Raw genomic sequence first — 19,616 nt, 5'->3', positions numbered from 1 at the left:
CTGTCTCTCCTGGCTGCTAACCCCATCACAGAGCCTCCAGGGAGATTCGGCAAACACACACACCTGCCCATAGCATTTTCCTGCTGCAGAAGTTTAACAGCTTCCAACCGTTCATATTGTTTAGAGTATGCCTGCTCCATGTCCCTCATGAGGCTAAAGGTAGGGGTGCTCTGAAGAATAAGATGGTCCTGCGTGGGGATGGTCTCATCAGTGCACCCTGAGATTTGGGCTTCAGAGAGCACTCACTCACTCACTGTTTTCTGGGATACGTGAGTGAATGAGTGGGTGAGTGGATGAATGAATGAGAGTGAGCTGGAGAAATATGGTAGCAGTTGGTGGGAGGATGCTGGGGTGCTCTTCCTGGGGGAGGGGGAAGGAGAAGGTGGAGAAGAAAATGATGAACAATGGGACAGAACAGAGCCAACTCCAGCGTCCCCTTCCCCTCTCTCCTGATCTACCCTACCTAATTAATTACCATGCTCTCCTTTAAAGTGGCAAGAAGCCACGGTCTAATGAAATATATCTTACGAAGGTAATTGGAGATCTCACCCACTTCATCATTATTATACTTGGCTCTGCTTCCCCTACTCACCATCCTCCCCTTACTGAAAAAGTGGGGGGGAAAAATCACAATTTCGAGTTTCCCTTAGGAAGCTAAAAGTAAAAGCATCATTTTATCCTCACCCTTCTCTTTATACTTTGTGTGTTGAGGACCAAATCAGCTAAGAAAGAAACTCAGGACAAGGCACAGACCCTGATAGGGAGAGCAAGCTGGGCTTCCTCCAATGAGTCTGCCCAGAGGGAAGGCCAGGGCAGGTTGGCCTGGGCCTGTCTCCAGCATCCCTGCCGATCAGTCTCTTGATCCAGAAATAGGACTGAGTCCACTGGTCATGCCTGGGTCTCTTCTGTCAGCTCCAGCTGGCTAGTTCTCTTAGAGCTGAGAGTGGAAAGGTAGGATCAAGGTCCAAGTCCCATGCCCCAAGGCAACTGAAACTGTTGAAAGCTCCAGACTATCACCTGGACACCCAGATAAGCCACAGACAAAGGTTCTGAGTGACTGAAAGGATTCAGCAAGCTAAGTACAGCAGAGACCATACACAATACCATGACTACAAAAGCAACTCTCAGGCTGTGTCTTCCGGTGCTAAATCAGGTGACAGTCTTCACAAAGCTGAATTCACATACCTACAGACCTTCTCCAGGCATCAACACACATGGTTGAAATAACCTGGGAGAAATCCCCTGGGCCACGACCCCACCCTTCTGGTTTCATCTTTTCTGGGCAACAAGCCCACTCTCCTGCCTTCTCCCTTCTTCAAACGCACAAAGTCCTCCAGGGCACTGGAATCCAGGGCAGGCTTCACCAACAAGCACCCAAGCTCTGGAAACTAGATTCACGTTAGCCTGCCAGTCGACTTTTCAGATCCGATCCCTCTAATACTTGAAACAACCAGCTCCCTTTTCATTCCTTTCCAACCCGATTCACTGCATGCAAATGATATCTATATCAGAGCAAATGACACCACCTGAATTATCTGGTGCTTGGCCAAAAAAACTGGGTTGTTCAGTGTAGAACAGAAAGAGATTTAAAATGTATTATTAATTGGGGCCAGATTATTTTTGCAACTGTTACTAAGGAAACCTCCATTGCTATAGTAACTGCATATGTTAAACTGTATTCCTATGACTAAACTTCAACTAGTCACATGGTCTGAGAACAAGAATCCAAGGAACAGAAATGTTTCAAAGCATTTCTGTTTTTTTTTTCTCCTTTCCACGTCAAAATATTGTGAAGTGTGGAAAAGCTTGAAAGAGAGGCATTTTTGAAATCTGGCGCATGTTTGACAGGTGGGCAAGGGGTCAGCTCTGTGTCTACGTTCTGAATTTCCTCTCGCGTCTCAAGGACAGGAAGGACCTTTCCTGAAGCCCAGGGGAGATGGCAGCCTGCACCAGTAATTAGGAAACACTCTCGCATCCTACTGGCACTGCCCTGGGCGATGTGTGGCCAGCCGGCACCACCTTCCTCCATGGAGGTGGGGAGAGCCCAGCCCCCTTAAGAATCGGAGGCATTTTCATCTGCAAGGTGAGAACCATTACAGCATTCACCTCTGAGGAATGTTGTGCAGATTAAAAAGCAATATTCTATAGAAAGAAATTAGCACAGAGCCTGGTATAGAATAAACATGCAGGATGTTTTCACCATTCCCCTTTCTTTTTGGTGTCTGGGCTCAATCCCACATTCAAAGCTCCCTACTAAGTCAAGAAATGCCAATCATAAGTTGCACACTTTCTACGGAACGTACTGTCTGTGGACTGGCAGCATCCGTGTCGCCTGGGAGCTTGTTAGAAATGCAGATGCACACAGGGCCCACCTCGGGCCTCCAGAACCAGACTCTGTCTTTTTTTAAACAAGATCCCCAGGTGGTTCCAATGCACCTGAAAGCCTGAGAAACCTTTCAGCTGCATGAGTGAATGGAATGGAATTAGGCAGTAAACACAAAGGTGAAAGAAAAGATGTTGAGGACTTGGTTAATCCCCAACCATGAGTCAGCAGGAGGAAAAGGTAGGAAGATGGGTGAGAGGCTGCAGGCCAGATCCTTCCCACACCCCACACGCCTGCACAGATACCAGGCACTTCCCAGCTCCCAGAGCTGGACTGTACCCTGTTGGAGAGAAAGGCTCTTTCTGTACCTGGAGAGTCTCCATCTGAGGCCTCCGATCACCTGTGGACCTGCAACATCAGCATCACGTTGGGTGAAGACACTGACTTACAAACCCTGTGCCCGGGGCCCAGCGACCTGCGGTTTCAGGAGCCCTCCAGGTGATTCTGATGCACCAAATTTGAGAAATCACAGGTGTGGCACCGAGGTGGCTGCAGGGAACTCTGGAGATAGCAGTTTCTGCGCAGTGGTGTGAGCAGTAGCCAGAAGGTAGCAAACAGGCAGTGAGGAGCAGAAGGAGAGAGGGATGGCTCTGTCTTTGTTAGAGATCTGTGACAGTCATCAGTCATGTTAGGACTACAGGGGGCAGTAGCTGGACAGCAGGGATTTTTCAAATTGAGGGACGTAAGTCAGCCAGGAGACTGGGAGAGAGTGAAGAAGGGCTGCAGGAGAAGTGTGTGTGTGTGTTGTGTGTGTGCGCATGCATGTGCAAATCCCATCCATCTTCAAAAAAGGAGGGGAACTTCCCTGGTGGTGCAGTAGATAAGAATCTGCCTGCCAATGCAGGGGACACAGGTTCAGTCCCTCGTCTGGGAGGATTCCACATGCCTCGGAGTAACTAGGCCCCCTGTGCCACAATTACTGAGCCAGAAGCCTGCAACCACTGAGGGCCATGCACCTAGAGCCTGTGCTCTGCAACAAAAGCCACCAGAATGAGAAGCCTGCCCACCAAACTTGAAGAAGCCCTCACAAAGCAACGGATCCAGCTCAGAGAAAAATAAGTAAATTAAAACAAAACACTAAGGCTAGTGACTTCTGCAACCCACTTCCCCCAACCCCCAAAAACAGAAAGGAGGGGGCAAAGGCACCTGCCAGTCAGCAGTTACCACACCTGAGAGTCCCTACAGCCTTACCACCACCTTAGCCCCCCTCCCTTCCCTCCTCGTGCTCATACCCTAGCTGAGCCCCTGTCTTCTTCTCAGACCTTATACGCCAGCCTCAGTCTCACCAGGGAGAGCCTCCTAGGCTGCAGACAGGACCTCGCTGCTCCCAGCTTAGGGCCTACCTGTGGCTCCCCACATAACAGTTCTCAACAGGACAGCAATGTTCTCAGGGACACCAGGGAAATTGAGGCGGGTGGGGGCAGCGGGGGGCTATAGAATATGAGATGGACTAAAGCCAGTAGATTCTGTAAACCAACCTGGGTTGACTCTGTGTAACAGGTCTCTGCCTCGTGTCCCGTGTGACTTTCAAATGACATTCATCGAAGTGAAAACTCTGTGCCTAGTACCTAGCACTTTTCATTTTGCTATCAACACAATACTTTTTGTTTTTTCCATAGCTTTAACATATGCTAGGCAAATCAATGGCACCCCACTCCAGTACTCTTGCCTGGCAAATCCCATGGATGGAGGAGCCTGGTAGGCTGCAGTCCATGGGACTGCTGAGCGACTTCACTTTCACTTTTCACTTTCATGCATTGGAGAAGGAAATGGCAACCCACTCCAGTGTTCTTGCCTGGAGAATCCCCAGGAACAGGGGAGCCTAGTGGGCTTCCGTCTATGGCGTCGCACAGAGCAGGACACGACTGAAGCAACTTAGCAGCAGCAGCAGGCATATCAAGGGAGGGGTTTCCTTTGCCTTGTTCAGCATTATCTCATGAGCTGCTCAGGATCTTGGAAACCGGTCCAGACAGCAGTGCTGCTCAGAGGTGGTACCACTGACACAACCAGACACAGCGATGGGGTGGGTAGCAGGGCCTCTGCCTGGCAGCAGCATGAACTGGGGACCGATCCTCCCACAGTAGCCGCCCCCGAGCACTGACATGTTAGAATTTATTGCTTTATTACAAACTACTTCTAAAAAAGTTTCTCCATTCTGCCACCATAAGGGCATTGTAACATCACTGACTCAATGGACATGAGTTTGACCAAACTCCGGGAGATGGTGAAGGACAGGGAAGCCTGAAGTGCTGCAGTCCATGGGGTAGCAAACAGTTGGACACGACTGAGCGACTGAACAACAATGAGCAACAGCAGCAACAATTCTTAAAGATGACATGAATTTTATTTTAGAGTAGGAAAGGGACTACTACAAACTTATTTAAAAAAGGGGAACACAATGAGTGTGGTCCCAAGTCTTATCTGCCCGGTTTAGAATATTCTTACTTCGCACAATTATGCAATCCTTTCTATGTGCTAAGCACTGCTCTAAGCCTTTTATAAATATTAACTATCTGGTCCTCACCAGACCTGTGCAATAAATATTATCATCCCCAGTTCTATAAAGATACTTGCTCAAAGTCACACTTCTGATAAGTAGTAGAGCCAAGATTAAAACCCAGGCTGTCTGCTCTGTCCATGCTTCTAACCTTCATGAACTCTGACGCTCCATGCTGTCTTGTATTAGTGGGGCTCCCCTGGCCCCTGCCAACCCAATCTCTCCCAACCCTAGACTCAGTCACAAGCACATTGCTGCCTCCCTTGTGATGTTCTTTATTCACAACTCTGAGCCTGAAAGCTGTGCTGCTCCTTCCTGCCACCCACCCCCATGCAAACTGATTCTCTGCTCAACCCTATGGCCTACCCCCTGGACTAGCCTCTGGCCAGCCTGAGAGGCAAGCCCTGTGACACACCCATCACTGCAGCTACAGCACCTAGCACAGCAGCTGGCACACAGCAGGTGCTCAAACGTGCTCGTAGAAGGCACTGGGAGGGAGGGGCGAGGAGAAACCAGCAAAAGTCAGGACGTAGAAACAGCTAATTAGGGTAACCCAGACATGCCCTGTCTGCCTTACCTGTCTGCAGACAGAGCACTGACCCTTGCTCACTGACTCCAAACAGGTGCACCTGGTGTAACCATGACAACAAGGCCCGAGGCACAGGGGGAGGGCCGGGGGCTCCTCCAGGGCTCTTGCTCTCATGGTCACTCCCTCTCTCAACACCCACTGGGCAGAAGCCACAGGCACACGAGATGGAAAGAGAACCTCAGGTCCTCCTGAAAGAAAGGAGGGGCCAACCCCTCTGAAGGACAGGACAGCCTGTCATCTACTAGACTGTGACAGGAAGAGCCACTGTCACAGGCCCCGGACTCACGGAAGTCAAAGAAAAGAGCCCTGAGCTCACCCAACCTGCCAGGTCAGCAATAAGAAATTGGAGAAAACGGATTTGGCAGCATCCAGAGGGTATTAAATATTCATCCCAACTGCCCATCAGCAAAATCCCCGCAGAATATACCCACTGACAAGTCGGCTTTCTACACCAGAGGCTGTCCTCCTAGAAGCTTGTTTATTGCTTTGTCAATTTTAATGCGCAATATTTAATAGCCAGACCAGATACGGTTGTAAATATTTGGAAAATGAGTGCTGACATTTCCCTTATTGCTTCTGTATTTAGGGATATGTAATTGGAGGGTGTTTGGGATGCTAAAGAAAATCAGAAGGAAGCAAAGCAATGCTTCAAAATTAAAAGGAAAAACAAGTGATTAAGAGCTAAGAATCAAATATGATGAACTAGCTTAAAAGTCCTGCTTAAATGCCCCTGGTAGTGTCACACTCTGCCTTCAATGGTAGTAAAGGCTAAGCTAAATCAATAAGACAGGAAGGGTGATGGTATTCCTTGAAGATTTCCTTATGGATGTGCGTTCGGAACATGAAGCGTGCATCCAGAATGGTCAATAATTGGATCCACAACATGTTTATCACTAGACTGTGACAGGGAGAGCCACTGTCACAGGCCCTGGACTCACGGAAGGGATTTCAAAGAAACAAAGAGCCGTGGTGTGGCCAGGTCAGTCGGTGGCTCTGACAAGGACTGGTCTAGGGCACAAAGCACACAGTCTTCCTGGGAGCAGATGACACCGGCTGTAGAGGGCTGATACAAGGACCGCCACGAGCGAGCCAACAGCCCCTGAGTTTCTAATGCATGCTGTTCGAACAAGCATACTCAACAAAAGCATCTTCTAAAAGGCTGGGCAGTGGGGCGATGATGTTCCTGTGGAAAACACCAGAGCAGGGTTAAGGATCCATGGTTTGAGAGGCAAGATGTGGAAGAAGAGTAAAAAGAAGAGAAGCCAGCACTGGAATGAGCTCTGGTGTCCCCAAGCCTTAGAGCCATCTGGTGGCAGAAGTGAGATGAAATAGAGGTGTTCAAGGAGGCACAATTTAAACTCCTTCACCATTAGCAAACTGTGTCTGGAGGAACCTCTACAGGGACTTTGTGATTCCAATTTAAGAAAACAAATTTGAGAATGTGTTAAAGGGGTTCAGGGATGGTAAACCTAAGAGAGAGGGTGGATTAAATCAAAGTATATGTTACCAAAGAAGATTCCTGAGAGGGGGTGAAAAATACCATAATAAAATAAAATTAAGAGCCTGGACTCTGGAGCCAGACTGCCTGTCTGGATTTGAATCTTGCCTCTGCCCCTTATGGATCGCTGGGTAATTTATTTATCCTCTGTGTCAGTGTCCTTACCTATAAAATGGGTGAACCCAGCACCCCCTCGTGGAACTGCATGGACTAAGAATGAAGAGCGTTATTGTGTATAAAGCATTCAGGGTGGTGATGGGCACGCCAGAAATGCTCAATGGAGATCAGCCGATATCACTACTGCAGTTACTGCTTCCGCCACCGGTGCTGAAATACCTCCACACAGCACTCTACAAAGAGAAACTGCTTCTGTAAATGAGATTAACTGAATGCAGAAAGGATGTGGGGGAGGGGCGGGGGGGGGCGCGGGTGCTACACAGCATGTAGGATCAGGAATGCAACCTGTGTCCTCTGCAGCAGAAGCACAGAATTTTAACCACTAGACCACCAGGGAAGTCCAAGAAAGATAATTTCTGATATGGTCTAAAAAAGGCCAAAGTCTCCCTTTCATCCACCCCAACTGCTTTTGAATGAAGTTCATACCTGGATTCCCACCCCTATTTCCCACTGTTTTTGGACTCTGGCAAGTCCTGATCTCTCGGAGCCTCAGATATTCCATTTATAAAATGAGCAAGCAGTACTTTCTTCTCAAGGCTGCAGGAAAGGTGACTGAGGGCCATCTACACCAAGTGTCCAATACATGCTCCGGCACGTGGTCAGCCCTCTGGCATTTCTCCACTTCTACTTTGCCCAAATAAAAGCTCTAGTAACAACCAGGGTGTGTGAGGAAAAGAGTAAAAATGAACACAAAGCCTTTGGAAAATATGAAGTGCTAAGTGCATAAATATTTGATAAGGAGCGATCAGAACACTTAAGGGGGATGCACTCTCTCTGGTGCCGTAGTCCCTCCCGGGAGCTGCGCATGCTCAGCCTCAGCTCCCACCTTGCTCTCTGCGGCCCCCAGAGGGCCAGCCAAGTGCATTACCATGCACCTCTGAGCAGAGGCCAAGCACCCGGGCACTTGCTCCCAAGTATCCCACGCCAGTCGCTGCTTGTTCTTGCTTCATGGTGAAATCACAAACTGACTCAGTGTAAGCCATGTGAGAGTTGAACATATGGCCCTCAGAGCAGATCCTGGGTCCCCTAACTCTTCAGGGGGCAATAAAATGATATAATGCAAAATGGAGATACGTGGATATCAGAGCAACCTAGGCTCCTTGTTCCAATCTGTTTTCCATCTGACAAGCAAACTGTCCCTATCAAGGCTCCTAAACACTGGGAGCCTGGGTTTCCTCATTAGCAAAATGGGCATAAAGACATCTGTATTATTTCATTGCTGGATGAATATGAAAAGAAAACAGAGGTACTAAGCACAAAGCCTGGCACCCAAGAGCTATTTAGTACATTTCCGTCCCCTTTCCCCTTTAGCTGTTACTGTTTCAGTTGCTAAGCCATGTCTGACTCTGCGACCCCAGGGACTCTAGCCCACCAGGCTCCTCTGTCCATGGGATTTCCCAGGCAAGAATACTGGAGTGGGTTGCCATTTCCTTCTCCAGGGTATCTTCCCAACCCAAGGATCCAACCCACTTCTCCTGCATCCCAGGTGGATTCTTATCACCCTACTTCCCCTTTAGTAGCACCAGAATTAATCCAAATCCAAATAACTGAATCTTCAAGGAACGAATTCTTTTTTCTTTCCTTAAGTACTTCCGTCTTAGCTTCTAAGCAGTAAGACAAACAAGCAAATATTAGGAATTTATTTGAAAAGGCAGCACCAGTCAAGGTCCTAGGGTCAGCACTTCCTCTGCCTTCTGTAGCTGGAACCACGTGATGGACACCGAGGGGGTTCACAGTCTGACCGTGAGGACAGAGGAGACCACAAAGGATGCAATTACTCAGAGAGGCAGACAACCGGGTCCCTCACCAACAAGGGTTCACACAAAACAGGGTCTCTGCTTAACCCCCCATTAACCTGCAAATCCACTTCAGCAGAACAGCCTCTTCCCTGGCATCTTGTTGTCCAAGTTTCAGCTCTAATTGACCAGGGAACCATCCCATCACTTACCCAAGTCATTCATTCCAAACAGGACCCTGCTATGGGGCTAGAAGAGGTGAAGGATAAGCCCAGATGTTGCCACTTTGTAACCTCATGTTGCTGAAAATAACAAACACTGTGATCATTTGCAGTGGTGGAGCAGACCTGGTCTGGGCACACACCATGGCTGTGAGCAATCAGAAACACCCTTTTTCAAGGTGTTCAAACCATCTTTGCAAAGTCGGTGAGGCATCTCTGCAAAGTCTCTGCAAAGACCCCACCCTTCACTGTATGGCTGCTGGTGCTCTCCTGCTCAGGGCCAGGCTCCACCCTCTGCCTGCCACCAACCTAAATGGAAACAGGTACAGACACAGAGAAAACCATAAGAGCAGCACAAACTTACCCTCTCATTAGAGGAAGGGCCTGATTAAGGTGAGAGTGTTTGCACACTGCCCCCTGACTAAGGCTCTCCAAATGAGTGTGTCCTTACGACCTGATGCAAGAGAGATTCCACCTGCCCGGAAGAGGGGAGCTCTCAAGTGCTCAAATCCAGAGCAGGAGGGCAGGGCCTGGGTCAGGCAAACAGTGTGGGGGAAACGATTCAAACATGGCTCCATTCACCAGCTACATGACCCTGGGCTGATCACTTGACCTTTCCTGGGGTTGTTGTGAAATTTTCATAAAATAATCCCAAGCACCCAGGGCAAAGCAAACATTCAGTAAGAGCCTGTATTCTCCCTTTCGCGTCTGAGGTTCCTGTCTGCAAACAGGGGACGCTGGGTACCTTGTTCACATCCTTGTTGCAAGGATCATAGAAGATGACATTAAGAGACAGAGCTTTCCACAAAACAGTCAGGTTGGCCTGCATACCTCACGGATATCAACATCTTCACACTTACACACAAACACATACTCATAGAAGCGACTGGGGAAGTGTTCTGGATTAAAGGAAAAGAGACATGACACCTAAATACGATTGTGACCCGTGACTCAATGCGGGTTTGGAAGGAGAAAACATAAGGGGCATTTTCAGGACAACTGGCAAAATGCTAATACTGTCCTATAATCGTGTGAAATTCCCAGAGTCTGACAATGCTGTTGTGGTTCTAGAGTGTGTGTGCACTCAGTCACGTCTGGCTCTTCACCACCCCATGGAATTCTCTGGGCAAGGACACTGGAGTGGGTTGCCATTTCCTGCTCCAAGGGATATTCCTGACCCAGGGATCAAACCCACGTCTCCTACATTGGCAGCCAGATTCTTTACCACTGAACCACCCGGGAAGGCCGCTATCGTGGTTGGGTGGGCCCCAGTCCTGATCTTCAGAGACCCACACTGAACTTATTTAGGAGGAAGTGTCCTGATGTTGGCAACTTAACTGCGACCCACCCGGGACCCTCACCTGGCTGCAGCACCCGGATCTCTAGCAGGTTGGAGGTCCTCTCGGCCAGTCGCATCCAACTGTTGTTGTAGTTCCTCCGCCACAGCTCCGCCACACACTGGTACTTGCCCGCCTCCGTGTCACTGGCTCGGCTGATGCTCAGCCGGACGTTGTTGCTGGATTCCGCCTTCTCGATGGCCGTCCGGGTCCGGAAGCTGGAAGACCTGTCCCCCCACTGGACTCCTCCATCCCGGGTGAAGGTCACCAGACCGTGGAACTCGATGGTGCCCACCGGCTGGAACCGCCACGTCACTGACACAGGGACCCGGGAGAGATAATGGGGTTTGATGATGCACTGCAGGTCGAAGGAGTCGTTGTAGGTCACCCCTGGCGTGCGGGAGATGGCAGTGACCGCGAAGCCTGTTTCTGGAGACAGAGCAGAGAGAGGTAGATAGACACATCTATCTGCATGGAGACAGACACTTGGCTTCCTCAGGGCAGTGGGACGCAGTGACAGGGCTCCTGGCAAAAGCTAACAGAACAAAGTCTCACACACGGGGCTCTTTTTTTAAAATTAATTTATTTTAATTGGAGGCTAATTACTTTACAATATTAGAGTGGTTTTTGACATAGATGTCCATCGGCAGACAAATGGATAAGAAAGTTGTGCTATATATACACGATGGAATATTACTCAGCTATTAAAAAGAATGCATTTGAATCAGTTCTAATGAGGTGGATGAAACTGGAGCCTATTATACAAAGTGAAGTAAGTCAGAAAGAAAAACACCAATACAGTATATTAATGCATATACTTGGAATTTAGAAAGATGGTAACGATGTCTACCTAAATGAGAGACAGCAAAAGAGACACAGATGTATAGAACACGGGGCTCTTTTGATGCTCAGGCCAGTATTACTTCTGCTAGCGTGTTGACACACAAACCCAACAATTCACAGGACCTCACAGAAAGTGGCTGGTGGTGATTCTCCTTAAGCAGCACTAGCAAACCGTTACCAATGAAACCTTCAGTTGGATTTCTGTTGTGTCAATGCCCACCCCACGCCACCCCTGAACAGCAGAGACTGAGTGCATGGAGGCAGGACCATCCCTAGACAGCTTGGATTCCATGCTGAAACAGGAGAAAGAAGCCCAGTGCCAACTTCCTTCATGCCCGGCCCATCAGCGCACTTGTGAAGAGGGAGGCGGGGGAAGCAGGTGCCCATGCTCCCCAGGCAGGGCAGCTTGGGTTGGCTCCCCAGTCTGACCTCCATCTCCTCATGGAATCCAGGGAAAAGAGACAGCAAAAGACCCACAGCAGGAAGGACTGATCTTCAGAAGGGGGGACCTTGGGCAAAGTGGGGCCCTGCAGGTGTGCTAGCCCGAGTCTCTCCATATTCCAGCATCCCTAACCCAAAATACTGACTCCTCAGGATGGGTGACCAGAGTCCCGTCAGCTCCGAGAGTATGATGGACCATTAACACGTTGGTTATGATCCCAAAACTAAGAGCAGCCAGAATTTCCTGAGCACTATCTACGTGCCCTATCTAACAGGAGACAGGGATCAAGACCATCCCCATGGAAAAGAAATGCAAAAAAGCAAAATGGCTGTCTGAGGAGGCCTTACAAATAGCTGTGAAAAGAAGAGAAGCAAAAAGCAAAGGAGAAAAGGAAAGATATTCCCATCTGAATCTAGAGTTCCAAAGAATAGCAAGGAGAGATAAGAAAGTCTTCCTCAGCGATCAGTGCAAAGAAATAGAGGAAAACAACAGAACGGGAAAGAATAGAGATCTCTTCAAGAAAATTAGAGACACCAAGGGAACATTTCATGCAAAGATGGGCTCAATAAAGGACAGAAATGGTATGGACCAAACAGAAGCAGAAGACATTAAGAAGAGGTGGCAAGAATATACAGAAAACTGTACACAAAAGATCTTCACGACCAAGATAATCACGATGGTATGATCACTCACCTAGAGCCAGACATCCTGGAATGTGAAGTCAAGTGGGCCTTAGAAAGCATCACTATGAACAAAGCTAGTGGAGGTGATGGAATTCCAGTTGAGCTATTCCAAATCCTGAAAGATGATGCTGTGAAAGTGCTGCACTCAATATGCCAGCAAATCTGGTAAACTCAGCAGTGGCCACAGGACTCGAAAAGGTCAGTTTTCATTCCAATCCCAAAGAAAGGCAATGCCAAAGAATGCTCAAACTACTGCACAATTGTACTCATCTCACACACTAGTAAAGTAATGCTCAAAATTCTGCAAGCCAGGCTTCAACAGTACGCGAACCGTGAACTGCCTGATGTTCAAGCTGGTTTTAGAAAAGTCAGAGGAACCAGAGATCAAACTGCCAACATCCGCTGGATCATGGAAAAAGCAAGCGAGTTTCAGAAAAACATCTATTTCTGCTTTCTTGACTATGCCAAAGCCTTTGACTTTGTGGATCACAATAAACTGTGGAAAATTCTGAAAAAGATGGGAATACCAGACCATCTGACCTGTCTCTTGAGAAACCTGTATGCAGGTCAGGAAGCAACAGTTAGAACTGGACATGGAACAACAGACTGGTTCCAAATAGGAAAAGGCATACGTCAAGGCTGTATATTATCACCCTGCTTATTTAACTTATATGCAGAGTACATCATGAGAAATGCTGGGCTGGAAGAAGCACAAGCTGGAATCAAGATTGCCAGGAGAACCAATAACCTCATATGCATATGACACCACCCTTATGGCAGAAAGTGAAGAGGAACTAAAAAGCCTCTTGATGAAAGTGGAGGAGAGGGAAAAAGTTGGCTTAAAGCTCAACATTCAGAAAACGAAGATCATGGCATCTGGTCCCATCACTTCATGGCAAATAGATGGGGAAACAGTGGAAACAGTGGCAGACTTTATTTTTGGGGGCTTCAGAGTCACTGCAGATGGTGACTGCAGCCATGAAATTAAAAGACGCTTACTCCTTGGAAGGAAAGTTATGACCAACCTAGATAGCACATTCAAAAGCAGAGACATTACTTTGCCAACAAAGGTCCATCTAGTCAAGGCTATGGTTTTTCCAGTAGTCATGTATGGATGTGACAGTTGGACTGTGAAGAAAGCTGAGCGCCAAAGAATTGATGCTTTTGAACTGTGGTGTTGGAGAAGACTCTTGAGAGTCACTTGGACTGCAAGGAGATCCAACCAGTCCATCCTAAAGGAGATCAGTCCTGGGTGTTCACTGTAAGGACTGATGTTGAAGCTGAAACTCCAATACTTTGGCCACCTCATGCGAAGAGTTGACTCATTGGAAAAGACTCTGATGCTGGAAGGGACTGGGGGCAGGAGGAGAAGGGGATGACAGAGGATGAGATGGCTGGATGGCGTCACCGACTCAACAAACATGGTTGGGTAGACTCTGGGAGTTGGTGATGGACAGGGAGGCCTGGTGTGCTGTGATTCATGGGGTCGCAAAGAGTCAAACACGACTGAGCGAATGAACTGATCTATGTGCCAGGCATGGTGCCAACTGCTTCACTTTCACCTTACGTCACTGAATCCTCAAAACAACCTTGCGGGACAGGTGCTTAGCACTCTTTTCTTACAGAGGAGGAAACAGAGGAGGTATATAAATTGCCCACTATCAAGCTGCCAGTAAAAGGCAGTCAGATTACAGACATGTATGTCACTGATTCCAGGGACCTTATTAGGTGTCTTTACTCCTGGGACGCATAAGGCAGTGGTCAGGTTAAAGGCACAGACCCTGGAGCCAGAAGCCCAACTCCGACACTTTCTACTTGTGTGACGTTGAACGAGTTACTTAATCTTCTGCCTCTATTTCCCCACCTGTAAAATGGGTCTTTGTGAAGACTGAATGAATTAGTATATGTAAAATACTTGGAATAGTACCTTCCAAGGTACTATTACAATATTACTGTATTTTGTTAGATATATAGTAATACATTGTAATACTTATTGTTACATATATAGTTCACTTTAAAAAAAAAAGACATAAAAGAAAGTATTTTAAACTCCATTGGTAAAAGACAAGGTAAGGAATGAAATCTTTTGGCAGAGTTAGGTCAGAATCCCTTGGTAAGTCCTGGCTGTGGGAACCACAGACATACGATGAATACGAAAAAAATTCAGAAGGCAGGGACATCCCTGGTGGTCCAGTGGTTGAGAATCAGCCTTCTAATGCAGAGGACTGGGTTTGATCCCTGGTCAGGGAACTAAGATCCCACATGCCATGGTGCAACTAAGCCTCTGCCCCAAAAAAGACCCAGAAAAGCCAAAAAGTTTAAAAAAAAAAAAAAAAAAATATATATATATATGGTTTAAAAAAAATTCAGAGGACAACCTGATGCTATAAAATTACTTCTACCTCTATCCACCCCTCAGACATTCCTAGCCTCACAGGAAGGAGAGACCCCCCCTGTTGGACACCCAGGACTTTCCTCACAAGTTCCTTTCCCATATGTCCACAGAGGATGCTGAGCAGAGGTTCAGGGATTGAGCTGAACAGGAAACTCAACCACTAGATGAAGTTTCCAGACACAAAAATCTGAGCTGCATGGTGAGTGCAGAAGGCAGGTCAATCTTTGGGATTAAGCTTTGGAAAGGAAAAGTAGTTCTGATCTGGGGCGGGTGGTGACCCAGGACTTTGGTGAGGGCAAAACCACTTGGGGCTGCCACTTCCAGTGGGGTGTGCCCAGAAACATCAGCAGCCCTCCCAACGAGGAAGGTGAGCATGGTCCAGGGGTGGGATAGGAAATCGCTGAGGACAACTGATGTCACAGTCTCTTGGCAAACAGGAATACTTAACATGACAAGGTACCTTCCCAGCAAAGTAGCTGACTGGTCTTGTAAAATGTAATATACAGATTCCATTAGGCAGATAAATGTTGATGGAAGCCTCTTTAACTACCCCGTGAGAAGGAAATCTAATATACCCTGGTTTTAGCCAGGGTATCAAGGTATCTTAATTTCATGCTAATCAGGAAATGGCTTTCTTTAGGAAGAGCTGTATGGAGGAAAAGATAAAAACACAGGCTTTGAAAAACATTTTAAGGCAGATTGCTGGCTTCCCGGGTTCAAGACTGTGGGTCTGTCATTTAAAAGCTATAGCCCTGGGCAAATGAGTTATCCCCTCTAAGGAGTCTCCTTGTAGAATGACAGTGTTTACTTGTAGGCTAGGTGAGGATTCTAAGAGACAGTTAAACTTAAGTATTTACACTCAGCCAGGAAGGGTAGAAAATGCTAAATAAATGGTGAAAGGTTTTGTCCTACCCTTCTCTACCAGGCGCTAAACTGCCAGAAGGGCTGAGCCCCTGGAGAGGAGGGTCTGGGTGCAGGAGGGAGAGAACCTGCTTCCATTCTTCCAGCTCAGTTTCAGCAGTGGCCTTTGTTCCTCTACCTGGGACCACCCAGGCCAGAATCCTTACAACTTCATTCCTACCACCCAGACCCAGGAGTAGTAACAGTGCCCGGCTGTCACCCATCCCCTGGGCCCACCATGCTGAACCACTGTTGGTTCCCTGAACCCCATCCGTACTTCGTCAATGCTTTCTTCAATCAAAACCTTTGGAAGATGCCATCCATTTCCCATGTGCTTCCCTGGTGGCTCAGATGATAAACAGTCCCCCTGCACTGCAGGAAACCCAGGTTCAATCCCTGGGTTGAGAAGATCCCCTGCAGAAGGAAACGGCAACCCATTCCAGTATCCCATGGACAGAAGAGCCTGGCAAGCTGTAGTCTATGGGTTGCAAAGAGTCGGACACAACTGAGTGACTTTTTCTCATACGTGTCTTAAAACGGGAGCATCTCCCACAACGGTCCCACCAAAAGACAGCAGAGCTTACTTACCGAGAGCGGTGATGGAGATGAGAGTGCTGGCCCGGCGCTCCCCTGCGATCTGCCACTCGTTGTCCACGGCCCGCACCCATTCGGTCACATGGCATTCGTACTGGCCCTCGTCTTCCTTCCTGGTGTTGAAGATGCTCAGGCTGAACGAGTTGGGCTGCACCTGCTCCATCTGGATGCCCCCAAAGCTGTTGCGCTCCCAGTAGGATGCGCCGGGCTGCACAGTGCCGTCTCGGTCCAGCCACACGATGTTGCTACGGCGGTTCTGCCGGTCCACCAGCTGCCAGATGACGGAGAAGCGGCTAAGTGGCCGGCCCGTCGTCCGGATGCTGCAGGTAAGGTGCAGATTGTCGCCCTCCAGGATGACGCTGGCGTTGCTGGCCACATCCACAAAGATGCTGCTCTCTGGGGAGAGGGAGAGAGTGCCACGCTGGGGCTTTCTGGGCTCCACTGTGCCCTCCCCACAGACATCACAGGAGAAAGGGTACAAATGTCACTCTATTCAGGTACAGGGGACCTGGGAGGATGCAAGCCCTCTGATGCTTGCTGCCACGAGCCCTGGCTGGCTCTGGGCTTTGCTGCCTTGGATTTTTAGATCTGATAACCTTGGAGGGCCTTTGCTGGGTGCAAAGATAACGTGTGGGACACTGAGGGCCTAAGACCCGAGACTGGATCAGAACCTAAGAAATATGTCATCAAACATTACCCTTAGGGCATAAAACAATTCATCAGGTCCAGTCAGCCCTCCATATCCATAGGTTCCACATAAATGGATTCAACCAACTGTGGATAGAAAAGATTCAAAAAAAAAAAAAAAAAAAAAAAAAATTCCAGAAAGTTCCAAAAAACAAAACTTGAATTTTGGCAAACTGGCAACTCTATATAGCATTTACATTGTATTAGGTATAAGTAGTCTAGAGATGATGAGTGTGGGTTATATGTAAATCCAAAAAGCCACTTTGTATAAGGGACTTGAGCATTCTCAGATTTGGGGTGGTCTTGGAACCGATCCCCCTCAGAGTCTGATGGATGACTGGAATGTGTTCAACAGGGTTAAGAATTTTTGACTTGGATTTTCAGTGAGTTAAATAGCTTGAAAATTCTACTTCACCTCATCTTCCCATCATTTAGGGCCCCAGCAGTCAAATGAAAGCTGAACATTCATATATGTCATTTGAGTCTTTCAGGGCAATATTAGGAAGTAGGAAAAAAAAGTGACAGGAAGTATCTGGAGGACAACATGTGCTTTCTTCCTTGGTTGTGGGCAATAATGCAGCAGCAATGGCCTCATTTCACAGAGCGAGTGGTGAGCAACCTTTCAGGCTTCATCAACACAGAGGAACAGACCAAAGGCAGTGGCTCGCCTTCCCATGGCCATCCACCTAGCCCAGCGGTTCTGCTGCTCTCGACCTTGACTTTCTGCCAGTCAAACTCCAGGATAAGGATTCTACTCCCTTTATTCCTTTGCTACTCATTTAGCTATCTGACCTCCTTCAATGGAATTATTTAAGCTCTACATGCCTTCTTCAATGGGATGGGTGGAGAGAGTGTTATTTATATTGTGAATTTTTAAAAGATTATAAAGTAAATAAGCCAATGTCTATAAATCACCTAATACATAGGTTTTCAAAAACTGGCCATCATGATAATTAATTTTACTATTCCCATTAACTATTTGTTTTTCATAAAGACTTTGGGTATTTTAATCTATCTTGATTATGCATATATTATTTTGTATAATTATCTATAGAGCTCAAAAAGCAAGGTATAAAAAAACCAGAAAGTACCAGATTGATTCAGCTCCAATTTTCTGGGCACCATCCACATGAAACATATACAACAATTTTGAATCAATCAGTCAATCTAATCCCAGATCAAGGGGCACACCCAATTACTGAGGGGAAAAGCATATCCACGACCATGCATTTGGAGTCTATCTTAGCCCTGTATTTTCCCCACAGGCAGAAAGAGGCAAAGATAAGCACTGAGCCCGGGCATGGAGCTCTTGCTATAGTGAACGTGTCGGCCACCCATTCTGGATAAGCTTGTTTCACGTGAAAAAAGGTCTAGATAGACAGAGTGGGGAATAGGAATTTTCCCAGGAGCCACACCAAGATGATTCATGGTGATGACAGATCTCCTGAGTAGCTACATCTACAGCACTCATGTCTAAAAACTAGGATTTGGAGGCAGACAGACCAGGTTCCAGGCCCCAGTCTATTGCCCACTAACCCTGCAGTCTTGGGGCTCTTTCTTAATCTACACAAGCTTTCATTTCTCATGTGCAAAATGGAAGTACTAATAGTCCTACTTCTAAAGGTCATGACACTGAGAGTATCAGATCGGGTAATTATTTTTCATCATTGTTAATAGTAACAATATTCCTCTTTAGATTAAAGACTCATTAATGACTCACTTCCAGTGCTATCAATTCAAAGCGAGAAATTAAAGAAGGGCAACTTTGGTATCAATGGAAAAAAAAAAGTCTCCTCTTGCCTTAAGCAGAAGAATGACTTACAGGGCATCACTCCCACCCCCTACTATCACCCTAATGGGCTTTTCTATAAGCCCTGGCTCATTTGTTACGAGGGCTGCTGTTTGGTAATCTGCTGTTTGAGCAAGCCTGAAAAAACCACGCAGTTAGATGTGAAACTACAAGGAAAAAAAAAAAAAATTCTGCAGCCCAGGCAAAAGCAAATACAGACACAAAGCTAACTGCCCATTAAGACTATTTACAAGCGTTTCCAGGCTTGAGAAAAAGGCAGCCAGCAATTTAAAACTCTCTGGATTAAATGAAAACCAGGACAGAACTAATGAGAATCTAAGTGCATGGTCACAACGAAATTCCAAATCAGGAGACTGATGGTGGAGCACAGGCTAAGCGCAGAGCAGTGGATCTGGCGTTAGAAGCAGATATTTCTAATGCGATGCAAGCTTGACCACTAAACGGAACCGGCTTAGCCACTTCCCTGTATGGTGCTCTGGTCTCTTCATTCAGAGGATGAACAGAATACTACTGGATTGGAGGGCTGGGAGTGGAGAAGGAGATGATATACGCAGAAGCAGTTTGGGCTCTTGGGAGTTAAAGCGCCATTAAAATCCAAGTTTTTACTATCACCATTACCGATGTGATTCACTGTGTTCTTTGGTAGACTTACCCAAGTGGCCTTGGGGCAGGATCTGGTGGTGCTGGGGGACTTTAACTACCCAGTTATCTGCTGGAAAAGCAATATAGCAGGCCACAGATCATCAAACAAGTTCTTGGAAGGGGATGGGGGAAATCGCTTAGTACAAAAAACAGAGGAAGGACACAGTGTGGCTGTCCTTCAC

General features: G+C 47.4%; 1 protein-coding gene across 4 annotated transcripts in view; it reads right to left on the bottom strand.

Annotated features, from left to right (window-relative positions):
- IGSF3 (immunoglobulin superfamily member 3) overlaps nt 1-19,616 on the bottom strand; it is a 129,981-nt gene that overhangs the window by 34,434 nt on the left and 75,931 nt on the right. For 3 of the 4 annotated variants that reach the window (XM_027535813.1, XM_027535823.1, XM_027535817.1), the window contains exons 6-8: nt 19,445-19,504; nt 16,290-16,691; nt 10,463-10,867 (exon numbers count right to left, since the gene is read on the bottom strand). In XM_027535813.1, the coding sequence (XP_027391614.1) occupies nt 10,463-10,867; nt 16,290-16,691; nt 19,445-19,504 (867 nt within the window). The remainder of the gene's footprint in view (nt 1-10,462; nt 10,868-16,289; nt 16,692-19,444; nt 19,505-19,616) is intronic. The other variant, XM_027535828.1, reaches the window with a different exon arrangement.

The sequence above is a fragment of the Bos indicus x Bos taurus genome, chromosome 3, assembly GCF_003369695.1.
Source record: "Bos indicus x Bos taurus breed Angus x Brahman F1 hybrid chromosome 3, Bos_hybrid_MaternalHap_v2.0, whole genome shotgun sequence".
Taxonomy (NCBI): domain Eukaryota; kingdom Metazoa; phylum Chordata; class Mammalia; order Artiodactyla; family Bovidae; genus Bos; species Bos indicus x Bos taurus.
Note: the sequence above shows the minus strand (reverse complement) of the source record. Positions and strands in the feature narration are given on the sequence as shown.